At 39.0% G+C, this 12,593-nt stretch overlaps 1 protein-coding gene across 1 annotated transcript in view; it reads right to left on the reverse strand.

Annotated features, from left to right (window-relative positions):
• Positions 1 to 12,593, reverse strand: part of hsd17b4 (hydroxysteroid (17-beta) dehydrogenase 4) — a 31,674-nt gene that overhangs the window by 1,105 nt on the left and 17,976 nt on the right. Inside the window, exons 13-24 of the mRNA XM_040155893.1 lie at positions 8,167 to 8,279; positions 7,772 to 7,895; positions 7,505 to 7,556; positions 6,154 to 6,225; positions 4,448 to 4,551; positions 4,271 to 4,336; positions 3,793 to 3,862; positions 3,531 to 3,637; positions 2,451 to 2,537; positions 2,215 to 2,301; positions 1,874 to 2,012; positions 847 to 974 (exon numbers count right to left, since the gene is read on the reverse strand). Of these exons, the coding sequence (XP_040011827.1) occupies positions 847 to 974; positions 1,874 to 2,012; positions 2,215 to 2,301; positions 2,451 to 2,537; positions 3,531 to 3,637; positions 3,793 to 3,862; positions 4,271 to 4,336; positions 4,448 to 4,551; positions 6,154 to 6,225; positions 7,505 to 7,556; positions 7,772 to 7,895; positions 8,167 to 8,279 (1,149 nt within the window). The remainder of the gene's footprint in view (positions 1 to 846; positions 975 to 1,873; positions 2,013 to 2,214; positions 2,302 to 2,450; positions 2,538 to 3,530; positions 3,638 to 3,792; positions 3,863 to 4,270; positions 4,337 to 4,447; positions 4,552 to 6,153; positions 6,226 to 7,504; positions 7,557 to 7,771; positions 7,896 to 8,166; positions 8,280 to 12,593) is intronic.

The raw sequence follows: 12,593 nt of genomic DNA on the forward strand, positions 1-12,593 counted from the left end.
CTGAGAGGTGCAGAAGAAAAGTCTCTATGTGTGAACTGAACTATTGAGGATGTGAGACGTATTCCTCGGCTAAAAATCAATCACGGGATGACGGTTAGCAGTGTCCCTTTCAACTCCACCAAATAATCTCTCTCCAGCTGTTCCTTTCATCATCAGACAGGCCAGGAAAGACCCTGCCTGAGGGATCTTCAGCACCACAGCCTGCTGACGCGGTACACACACACACACACACACACACACACGCACACACTCAGGCCTCAGATCAATATCGAGGGCTCCAGGAAGCATAGAAAATCTGTACAGTGATGGCCAATCCCTGTGACAAGGGAAATGCTACAGACGTAAAAAAGTAGCATCGACTGATTTCGCGCCGAGTGCTTCGTGAACTCGGTTTGACAGATCACTGATTTCCACATGATGAGATCAGGGGAGTAGTCACAACGGATTGAAAGGCTCTTCAAAGGCACTTTCACTTTAATTAAAATGCACAGGAAGTGATTTTAACATCGGGGGGAAAAAAAGACAGGATATAAAAGATGACGTTACATTTTCACCACACCCTCATTATTTCAAGCCCTTTTAGCATCCATTTTGCAAAACTTGATCTAAAATGCTCCCTTCTGTGAGCACAAAGAGCTTTAAAGAAACATCGATGTAAAGCAGGAGTTAATGTGCTACAATGTTGTATAAATCAGGCTTTCACATGGATAAACATGCATTAAAAAAAAAAAAAAAAACCACAGGACCATTCACAGCACAGCATTTAAATAACCCTTTGTTAAAGCATGTCACATCAAAAGAGGTTGGTGGTAACTGAACAGGCCTGACTACTTGTTTGTATGTCACCTTCTGAGGGTTGAGTTTCCCCTGCACGACCTCCATGAAGTCTTCATCTGAGACTGTGAAGGTCACATCTGCCTTCCCATTGTAAGGGCCTTTATGCAAGGAGCCGCTGCCGTTCTTCAGATCAATGGCTACAAGAGGACAGTGGGAGGGGGGGGAGAAAAAAAAAAAAAAGCCAATGTAGAGCCAGAAGATGGAACAAAGCATAAACACTTCACTTTCCCTGGGTTGGCTGGCCTTGTCTGCTTTGCCTCCACAGCTCTCTTGTGCTTGGAGTCATTATTCAGTCATTAGCACAGATTTTTGTCCCAGTTTTGATGGTTTATTTGACAGCTTGTTAGCAAAATGTCAATCTGGGTCCAATTAACTTGTCAACTGTACAGCTCATACTCATATTTCAACCTTTGTGTCATGGGCAAGTGTCAGAGTAAATCATGTTTTCTGACTGATTTCTGAGCGCTGGCGCAGAGACCGAAGAGACTGACAATGTGTTAAGGCGTAAGGAAAGCACTAAACCGCAAACTTCAGAGTGAGACACTTCAGTGAGCTGCAGTGTAATAAACAAACGATGACAGGAGGTTCGTGGTGTTACAAATCCGTCATACGATCAGCCCTGACCCTCTCAGCGAGTTGCTGGTGAGCCAAACAAAAGTCAAGTGGGCAACACTGTCAAGCCTTCTCTGTCAGACAGGTTAAGCAGACGATTCGCACATAAGGTGATTCTGATATTCTCCCCAAAGATCCGCTTTCTCTTCTTTTACTTTTAGCAAACTATTAATACGTTTAAAAAAAAAAAACAAGTTGTCATTATTTTCAGCCTGCAAAAACCAGATGACTAAATGTGATTTCAGTTGGACTTTAATCACTTGTTTTTAATTACTTTACTGTGTTTATATTTTTTACTGCAAATAGAATTTCCCTTCGTGGGACAATCAAGACCTGAACTGAACTGATGTTTTTTCCCATATTACACTGACTATGAACCAGCGGTGTTTTTTTAATGTGTCTGTACAGCGTTCAGTTCACTTACTCCACTGTGCAGTGTTCTTGCCATCTTTGGTGATCTCCCAGCCGAACACAGCATTCACCGTCTTCACCAACTCTGAGCCCAAGTCTTTAATACGACGACCGATCTCGGCAAACACCAGCTCACTCTGAAGGCCTCCCCCCTGCACAAAGGCAGACATAACAGAAACACTCGTCATTAGATGTGTAGAGGTCTAACTCCCTTTTAAAAGTACAAATTGATTTTGTCTAAATTACCTAATGAACTAAAAAGGAAAGGAGCTTCTGGGCTACATGAAGGAATCTTTTAGAAGGGAAAGAAAAGGAGGATTGTTGTTTGAATGGGGCAATTTCGGATCAACATACCTGAGCGAAATTTTCTGGAGAGGGGTCTGATATGGCATGTAAATCCACGTAGGCCCCCGATAGCACGACGGCATCCGTCTCCTTCACCTGGACGAAAGAGAAGAGCAGTGATCAGGAGGACACATGCAGAACGATCACAGAAGAACAGAGAACAGCACTGAAATGACAAGTCAGACCCATTCGTCCAGAAATCTGTTATGATGACTGGAATCCACGCTAATGCTATAAATGCTGACCTTGCACTGGATGTGTATCCTGTTGCCTTCCTTCCACATTTCAGTCTGTAGTGACTGACCCGGCATCACTGGCTTCACAAAGCGAACCTGAGAATGAGAGACGAGGGTGGTGGAGTCAATGGATCTGTAATTACGTGATTTTATGACATTTAAGCAGACTTGATAAATGCTGAATAGTTTATCAAGCATTAAACCCTAATGGATTTCAGTGAAAAACTCCACGGTGTGATCACAATCCAAAAGATTTTTTTTTTTTTTATTGTAAAAATTAAAGGTTAAAACTGCAAATGTCAATGGGCGCCTGAAGGCACATTTTCTTATTCTTATCCTAAACCTGTCTTATTTTTCTTCAGTGAACTCTGGTCGTATAAGAAGTCTGATTCATTAAATTCTCTTAAATCGCCCCAAATTGTGGTTCATGTTCGTGTGGATTCATGTTTCTGAGATTTCATTTGCATAATTAACGCCACTAAAATTACTACGTTGCCTCTTCCACTCCACTTGGGAGCAAGTTTCATTCATGTTACCATAGAATAAAAAGAAGAGTTTCGTTCTGCAGAGCTTTAAGTCCTACTGTCGGAAATCTTGAGATGAAAACCTAACCTAAGTGTAAGTGTCAGCAGTCGTATCAGCATACAGCTACCAATAAGATGTCACCAGAGCAGAGCCGTACTGTGACAGAAATAAAGAGGGAATGTTTTGACATGAAGGTAGATTAAAAAAAAATTAAAAAAAACCCCAGCAACTTCATTTTAAAGCAAATTGGCCCATGACTAAAATGTGAGGCGGTCAAGAGAGTATTATACAGTGGGTGATGTTACTTTGATGAAAGTCACTTGACCGAAACATAGCTATTTAATAAATTCCCCATAAGTGTGTGGGACAAAATCTTAATTTTGCAAGTCTATTTTTGTTACTTAACAAAGGGTCTCCCCCTTTGGAGAAAGACAGACTGTACGCGGGATAAATGGGACAAATTCTCTCAAATCAATCAAACCTGTTAATACAAGTGGTTCTTGCCCGGGGCCCAATGACCCGTGAAATGTATGAGAGAGTTTAAATCATCCAGCACTTATGTACCTTGATAGCCTTCATTCTGGAGGGGTCATTGTCGGCAAACTGCTTGAGGACGTGTCTCGCGGCGAAGCCAAATGAGCACAGGCCGTGCAGGATGGGAGCCTTGAAACCTGGCCAGAGAGCATTTTTAAGCATGCATGAGATCAAATCGCATCATTTGGCATAAAATCTCAGGGAAAGATTTAGTCTTGATCAAAATAAATTAAGTCATTTAACTGAATGAAAAAGAAAATCATGAAGCCACAATAGCTGTACGGACTCTCACCTCCCATGGCAGCAAAGCTAGGGTCGATATGAAGAGGGTTCCAGTCTCCACTCAAACGGTACAAGGCCGCCTGTGACCGCAGGGGAAACAGACATTGTTTAGATCTATATCTAATTCATAAACCCCGGAACTTTTCATACACAAATGTGGGATGAAATTAAACTATAATGAAGGCAAGAGAAGATATACCTAAAATAAGAATGGCTTTGAAGTGATACAGTTGCAATCATTTCAATTGCTCAAGGGATTTAGTTTTCTGTTCCACCCTTTTCTTTCTTATTTTCTGCAGCAAACATAGTCAGTGTCCTTTTTTTGAGAAAGAATGAAAACCTTGTGCAACACTTTGCCGTGCCTTTACATTTTGCCTTAAACTTCACGGTTATTACAGAGGCACAAAACAATATGTCTTATTTCCACCCACATAATATCAGTGCAGCTGATTTATTCTGCACCAAAAAACCCACACAGACACACTCACTTGGTCTCTTGTGGTAGAATCAATCACCACAGCATCCGGTGCCCGTTGGGGTGGCGGCAGAGGAGCCTGGAAGAGATAAAACACACATAAAACCAATCAAATATGAGGCAACATTTATTTACAGTGTCTTTTTTTTTGGTCCATTTTGGTAAAGTAAGTCAAATATGGAATATATACTTTGGCTTTCTCAGAGGTTCTCTTCCCTCCAAAGCCTCCAGCTCCAACCACAAACACTGAAAACTGGTTGTAGCACACCAGCTCGTCGCCACTGTAGGTGTTCACTGTAAAGCAGCACAAATATAGAATTCAAACTATATCCATGGTAGAAGAAGTATTCACGCCATTTGCTTATATAAAAGTAGCAATGCCACAGAGAAACAACAGTAAAGTCAAGTTAAGGTCCTGCATACAAAATTTCACAATCAGCTTAAAAAAAAAAAAAAAATCATCATGCAGCATTTTCCCTTTACAGTGGTATATTATTATTTATCATAGTTTTCCAATATTATTACTGCTGCATTAATGTGTGAGTAACATATTGATGTTGCCACAGGTTGAAGTGGAGCTACTCTCAACTATTGAACATACTTTGGAGTCGTTTAATCTATAAAAATCTATCATAGTTTGTACAGTGTTCATGTGTTTTTGATGTAATATCCTGTTCTCCAAAATAATCAACTATATAAATCTACCCCTGTGGAGTTTTTTGACCACTAGTAGTACTATGGAACGTTTTTTCAAGTGTATTTTTTAATAGTTTTATGCTTTACTATAGACAGATGAGGGAGTAAGAGATTCAACAAAGATCCCCGGCCGTACGTTGCCGAAGCTCCCTAAGCCATGAGGGATGCCCCATCTTTTTGTCTGAAAGTCCCTGATTTGTTTGCACCTCGTGTACATGCCTGAGGACGCACATGCACCCGCACAAACACAGCCAGATTCAGGCTGATGGATGGCCAACGAAAGGCAGGGCAGAAAAAGACTGCTTGCTAGCAAATACTTATACTGTTTTATGAGGAAGGAAATGCAATCATTGAGTTTGTTATGCCTTAAGGATGCCCGAGATGTGTTTTGGTAAGAAAGGTACATTTGTTTGTTTCAGAATGCTACTCTCACTAATATGCAGTAGATGTTGACTAAAGAGTGGCAAAAGTATTCTAATTCTTTGGTTGAAATCACCTGCCTGGCAATCCCGCTGAATGATACGCCACATAAGTGGCACATATTCTGACATTAAGTATAACAGTATACAAAGAGAGGACAACACCTGCCTCAGCCACATTTGTTCATTACAGCACCATTTATAGTGAAATTGGAGCAGGGAGAAACAGCCATGTGAAGGCCAACTGTGAAGAGATGATTAGCAGCTGTCAGAAGCAATCAAATCCAGACCACAGACAGCCTTCTGGCTGGTTAATGTCATCAGGTCAGTTCAAAATATAACCAGGAATAAAGACAAACAAAGCTGCTTCTGCAGGGTGTCACTGTGACGTGCTGTCTTACCCAGAAATTACTTTACTTTACTCTAGGAAGATAACAGAAGCTGACTGGTTTAGTGTGTATAGAGAAAGTACATAGACTTTTTTTCCCTGTGAATCCTCAGGGAACGACAGGTCCCACGTTATTTGTTTTAAGTCGGATTAATTATAAATCAGAGTGGTTCTAATATCATCCATCTCTATGGAATTGTCAAACAACAATACCAGCCGTTCTCAGACCATTATTTCAATCCCTGCAGTCACAAACTGTAAATTAACTTCCATTAATTCAGCCTAAGAGGCAACTTTCAGGAGAAGACACATGTAAGTGACGAAAACAAATGAATGTGAAATAAATACACTACATGATAAAAGCTGTGAACCCTGAAGGGCAAAGAAACTCACCGTCCAAGAGGATGACGGCGCCGGACCCTTTGTCCAACACGTCTGCTATGGTGGCCTCAGAGGTAAGTTTACCTGAAAATACAGTATTTTTGACCCATTTACTCTCCACCTTAATAATGTATCATAATTTAGTCCTGCGCATACGTAATACTACTAAACTAATTATGTACATGACAAGACTGCAACCACTTCATGCCTGACATGTATTATCATTATGTTCCAGTCACAGAGCTGTGTCTCTGCAAGCCCATTTAACAACAGTGCAATTTTGAAGTTAATTCCACAGTCCTGAAATACTCAACACGTTTCCCTGATAGATTTATACTAGAGCTGGAACAATCAGTTAATAAATCTAAAACTATTTTGTTAATTGATTAAGTAGATTCTCAAGCGAAAATGCCTAACATTTGACACTTCCAGCTTCTCCAATGTGAGGATTTGCCATTTTTACACATCTTACATTATAGTTAACTGAATTTTGTTTTCGGTTTTTCATTGTCGGTCAACAAAACAAAACAAAAAAAAGTTATTTTAAAGACATCCCTATATGATGTGGGATATTAAATTATTTTCAGATGTTTAGAGACTAAACAACTAATCATTTAATTGACAAATTAATCATGAGATTAACTGATAATGAAAGTAACACTATAAAGAGAGTAAGAAAGTAAAATTTTTACTGACCAAAATAACTGGTTATACAATTTGTAAATTTAATTTACGTTGTACCAATCAAACTGACAGATATGTCCTTTCTGGTTAACACCTTTGTTTGGATTAGGAAATGAAAGTCAAAATTTGGGAAACGAGTTGAAAATCTTTTTAAATCATGCGGGTCTCTGAACATTTTTTCATACAGAAGGTTTAAAGCGTCGTTGAGAATTCTTTAAATACCTTCAAAACAGCAGCAAGGGTTGTTAAACGACCTACGGGGCGTTTGATATATCATCAGGAATTTTATTTTATTTTATTTATTTATTTAAAATTTATACATATCCTATAAATAGGATTTTACTCATACAGTTAAAACTCTATCATGGCTTAAGAGGTAAACTGGCCCAAACTAGAGTTCCTAATCTTCGAGGCATCATAAAAACGGCTTTTCAAAGACCTAGAGAGAGTTGCTCAGTATCAAGTCTAAATTATCTATTAAACTTAGAGCGATCCCGGTTACATGACATTATATATATATTATGACGTTATATACTCTGACATGAATCCAGGTAAAAAGACTCAGTGAGGCTCTAAAAAAGCTTTTACTGCATTTGTTATAATGTAAAATCTATAGTAATTACATTAACGACTTAGATACAACAAATTGTATGTACTTTAATAGTAGAGGATGAAATACCTGAGGTTGGTAGAGGTTTGTAAAGCTCCAGATACTGCTCTCCATGCAATACCTGACATAAAACATTCAAACAGTTATGATATATAATCATACCACAGTCTTACAGCCTCATTAGCATGAGTACTGTGTGTATTACTACTGTTCTTCTTGTGTGCAAGAATCTGTGAAATATAACATATGGATACGAATATGTACACACATTAAGGTCACACCTATTAGCACACACAAAAACAGACATTTTAAACATTAATATGCATGTTGTCTAACCTGTGTAAAATCTATGCTTAGTCCAGGGACTGAGCTCAGCCCGCCATCCATCATGGCGGCCTGGGAGGGAATGACCCCGAAGGTGGGGAGGCAGCTAAAGTCTGGATGGCCTTCATACAGGAACCTACATGAAAATGTTAGTGTTACTGAACTGTGGAAAATCCCACTTTCAGAGGAATAGTTTATAGATGAAGGCAAAGAAAAATAACAGCACAGATGGCTGCACAGGGCCCATGTTTGTCAGCCTGAATAGATTCTGGTGTTTTTTTTCTCCCCTCAAGTCAAGGTAAGAGTAAAGTGATTATCATTTCTGTCAGTTCACTTTCACAAGGACTGACTTGTCAGACCCGCTGAGGCAGTTACAGTCATTAGCACAATCATACTTATATACACACCTGAGATGGTCCGGGTCTTTGGTGGACATGCCGACCCCCAGTGCATAGAGGATACACTGTGTGTGGTTGAAGCTGAACGTGGTCGGTGGTAATTTTTGTCCCACTGCCTCGGCCTGAGAGGAGAGGTGAGGAGAGGTGAGGAGATTTTAGTGATGACTTCGACGGCAGAACGTGAAAAAGTTATCCTGTAATTTAGACACAGAAAATGAATATGCAATTTTGAGGGTTTGCAGAAAAGTAATAAGGTTCACCTCATGGTAGATTAACTCCACAGCTCAACCTCGGAATACAAATGCTTTAATAAACACTATAGGTAGAGTCAGAGTGAACCATCCAGTCTTTAGAAAATACCACATATACCACAGGTGGAACATAGACACTAAGGGTATAAATAAATATTTGTGCTTTTTAGGAGGTGACAAAAGAAGTAAAAGGACTTAAAAACACACAAGAAAAATTTAAAAAAAACAATTCAGCATTTTAAAGTGATTACAACTTAAATGACAGGCCCACAGTTTTTCGAGCCTGTCTTGCAGCAGCAACAATAGCCTTTTCTTGTTGTGATCATTCCTCCTGATAATACTGGCTATTAAAAGATCTCTTCCTAATGTGCTTCATATGCAATGGATGGGGGACAAAATATAGCCCTCCTTTTTCACAAAAATGTATTCAAATGTTTATCTGAAGAAACTCCAGAGCCAGACCAGGCAGCGCTTTGTAAGTGATCAGCACATTTGTAACACAGACCCTGAACTTGACTGGACGCCAGGACAGAGAGGCCAGAAATTGAGCAGCAATGTTCGATTTGTGCTTGCACTTCTGTTAACCAGCAGCCTGAAAATGGGCTTAAACTCGCGGTAATCAAGTGTTAATGACACACAGTCACGAATGCCTTTTAAAAGCTCATGAAGGTGGAGCCCTTCGATGTATTGTAAATTTTTTAAAACCCTCATTGATCCTAGCCAGATCCTCCGCGAGCTTCTGATAAGTCAAGACTCAAAGTGATCATGAATTCTCAATCAATACAGTCTTTTTTATTCTTAACAATCCTTTGTACAATATATATACTATGTATGTTCATCTGTGTTTGATTATTTCTTTTGGTCTTAAATGTATGTATGTATGTATATACACAAACAAATGTTCTTGGTCTTCCAGACCTTAACTTGACCTCCAACGTTCCTGTTAACTGCCATTTCTTAATTACGTTACAAAATGAGACGCTTTGCTATCTTCTTCTAGCCTTCTCCTGCTCTGTGGGAATCAATTATTTTAATTTTCAGAGTGGTAGGAGGCTGCTTATAGGATCCCATGGCTGCTGATTGTTGGGACAAGTTTTGGGGAGTCAGAGTATTTATAAAGCTTTGAAATTTGCATCACTTGGCCTTTCCTAATGATGACTGTGAACAAGCCATAGCTAATTAAGGTCTGAGACCTTGGTAAAAGTTATTTGAGAGCTCAAATCTCTTGGGGTGTTGAAACTTTTGTATAGTGCCCCTTTCATTTATTTCCCCACTCTAAAATTATATGTATGTATATATGTGTGTGTGTGAGCAAGATTGATTATTAATTTATAAATATATATAAATAAATAATCAATCTTGCTTAAAATGTAGAAAAGAATGTTTCATATTTAACTTTATGCATTTTGGAGATCAGTTCATCTCCTGCTCACTTCACTATTCACAGTATTCAATATTCACTCTGGGTTTTCTTGATCTTGGATTCCAACTTTCTTCTCCAGCTCTGCATGTTGCATTCTCGACCTCATACCCAAGTATCTCCAGGATTACTGTTGCAGTGGCATATCCGTAATTCACTGGTTACCGTGATGTGGTAGTGGGGATAGTAAGTAGAACTGTGCTAACGTCTGCAAGTGTCTCTTTCGATGGGACTTTGTTAATGAGCCAGGGGAGTCAAATCTGGGGGTTGACTGTGTCTAGTCTGACCACAATTTTCATCCTCAGCTCAGTGGTGGGGTATCATCTCGTTCTTTAACAGTGCTCTCCTCTACCGGGGTCAGCTTAAAAAAATCTAAAATCTGGGCACCATGTGTTTAAATGGCTATATATCCCAAACAGTTCTTTCTGTATTGATGTAAACCTACTCAAATTAAAGCTTAGAAATGGCACTTTAATGTAGTATCCATTATTTTATTTCAAATTGAACGTGCTGAAGTTAAGAGCCTGAAGAACAAACAAGACTAGGTCAAAACCTGGTATATGGCTGCTCGAATAGTCGCTAAATGTCGCTAGATGACGTATTACGCTAATTAGCATAATCACTGTGTCATATTTGCATTCTGCCTAGTGTCAGCCAGTTTCAGCCCTTTATCTTTTTACTTCTCTCCTCCTCTGTGCTCACATGTACAGTAACTGAATACAGCAAATTTCCAAATACAGCTTTTCTCGTTTACATGTTTCTCTGTTTCTCTTGTCAGACAACGAAACAGGTATGAAATAGTGACTGAAACTCGGCCCATTAAGGTTACATGTTAACCAGCAGTCACTCCCAAGCTATTTCCAAACTGCTGCTCTGCGCTGCTAAAATCCTGACTTTATAACCAGGTCGTCTGACAAAATCACCACACACATAAATTAAAGACGATGGCTGTGCTGTGATTTCAGCTATATTTACTTGTAAAACGATCACTCGGAGAGAAAGGTAGAAGCTCATTCACATCTGTGTCAGCTACCGTGTGGTCAGTTGAATGAGACGCACAGAGAGGTGTGCCTGTGAAGGGAAAGCTCGACCTCGCGCTTGTGGCACAACACTTGTGACTCTCTTCGACGGAAAGTAGCTAAGGTTTGTCCATAAAGTGTGTAACTGTCCACAAGCTTCCTGTCTTTACTGTGTACACACACACACACACACACACACACACACACACACACACACACACACACACACACACACACACACACACACACACACACACACACACACACATTTATAGATATAGATTTAGATATAAGTTTTTTTCTCTGTATATGAGCTGTTGAAGCATTATGTAAACATTTTTTACAGGGTTGTAGCCAGGAGTTTAAAAATGCTGATGTGATGAGTTAAAGTGACCCAAACCCCCCCTCTCTCTATAATTCTCTAATTTTTTGTCATTATTTAGATTTGATATATTTTCAACACAAGAGCACAACTAGATCCTAACTAAAATAACTATGTCAGAACATTGTCTCTTTTTTCCCCACATTAGTACTTTATGTACTACATAGTTCCTTACAGGAACCTACCTAGGAAATAATAGGAAATTTCATCCCCGTAAAATAAAATGTTTGTTTTATTTCCCAACATAAAAGGTCTAAATGCTATGTAGTACAGCAGATTCCTTCATGTCAAGCAGTATCATTAAATCAGAGGAATGATTTATAAAGAGATATTTCTGGCCCTCAAATCTGACTCAGTCACACTCAAATATCCTGTACAGCATAAAATAAACATAAATCTGTGACAACATTACAGTAGTAGTAGTCCTGCAGGTATTAATTTGTCATATTAACAACCACTGTGTTGGGCTATTGTTGAAAATAGTATTGCTTGGCAGAATTGTGCGATTCACGCTCTGTGTAACAGCACCTCTCAGCTGGTTGAAAGTCACTATAAAGCCTGACCTCTGGAGGCCTATTTTTAATTAAAGCTTCATTTAAATGCAGATGCGGGAAACATTCTGCTTTCAGAACCAGTCCAACATCCCTTCACTGCAGATTTAATAGTATATGCTCTCACATGTACACGCTGTGCAGACAGAGATTAAAGCTGCAACTGAGGGGGTAAGATAAAAAGCAGTGGTGGTGGTACTTATACAAGTATAAGTCAAATTAGTCACTTAGTTGGGGAGAAAAATCTCTATTAATTGAAAATTAGGCTTGAAGCAAAACTGATTTCTTTTTTAGAGCGTCCTGGCGGTCTTGATTTTTAAGATAACAGATCGAGTCCAGCCAAGGACGTCATCCCCCATCTGTCTTCACTCATTTCCTGTCTGTTCTATGCTATAGGCAGTCTAATGAAGGGCAAGAATTCCCAAAAATGTATTTAAAAAAGAGGTTTTCTTACCTTCCTCTATATTTGATTTACAATTTATTCGAAATGTTGTACATAAACATGTTACTTGAAATTACGACTGCAAATAGAAATTATTTTCATTACCAATTAATCTGCCTATTATTTTAGTCATTTGGTCTATAAAATGTGAATTTTCCTAAAGCTAAAGGGAACATCTGCTCTTCCTTTGTTTTGTCCAAACAATATTCCAAAATCCAAAAATATTCATTTTTTCATATATTACAAAACTTGATGGTTGTTTTAGATAAAAGCATCTGCCAAATGAGTAAATGTAAATACAAAACAGTGAAAAGCAGCAAATGCTCACACTTCAGAAGCTGGAACTCAGGAATGTTTGCCTGAAAAATGAC

The sequence above is a fragment of the Xiphias gladius genome, chromosome 19 (genome assembly GCF_016859285.1).
Source record: "Xiphias gladius isolate SHS-SW01 ecotype Sanya breed wild chromosome 19, ASM1685928v1, whole genome shotgun sequence".
Taxonomy (NCBI): Eukaryota; Metazoa; Chordata; class Actinopteri; order Istiophoriformes; family Xiphiidae; genus Xiphias; species Xiphias gladius.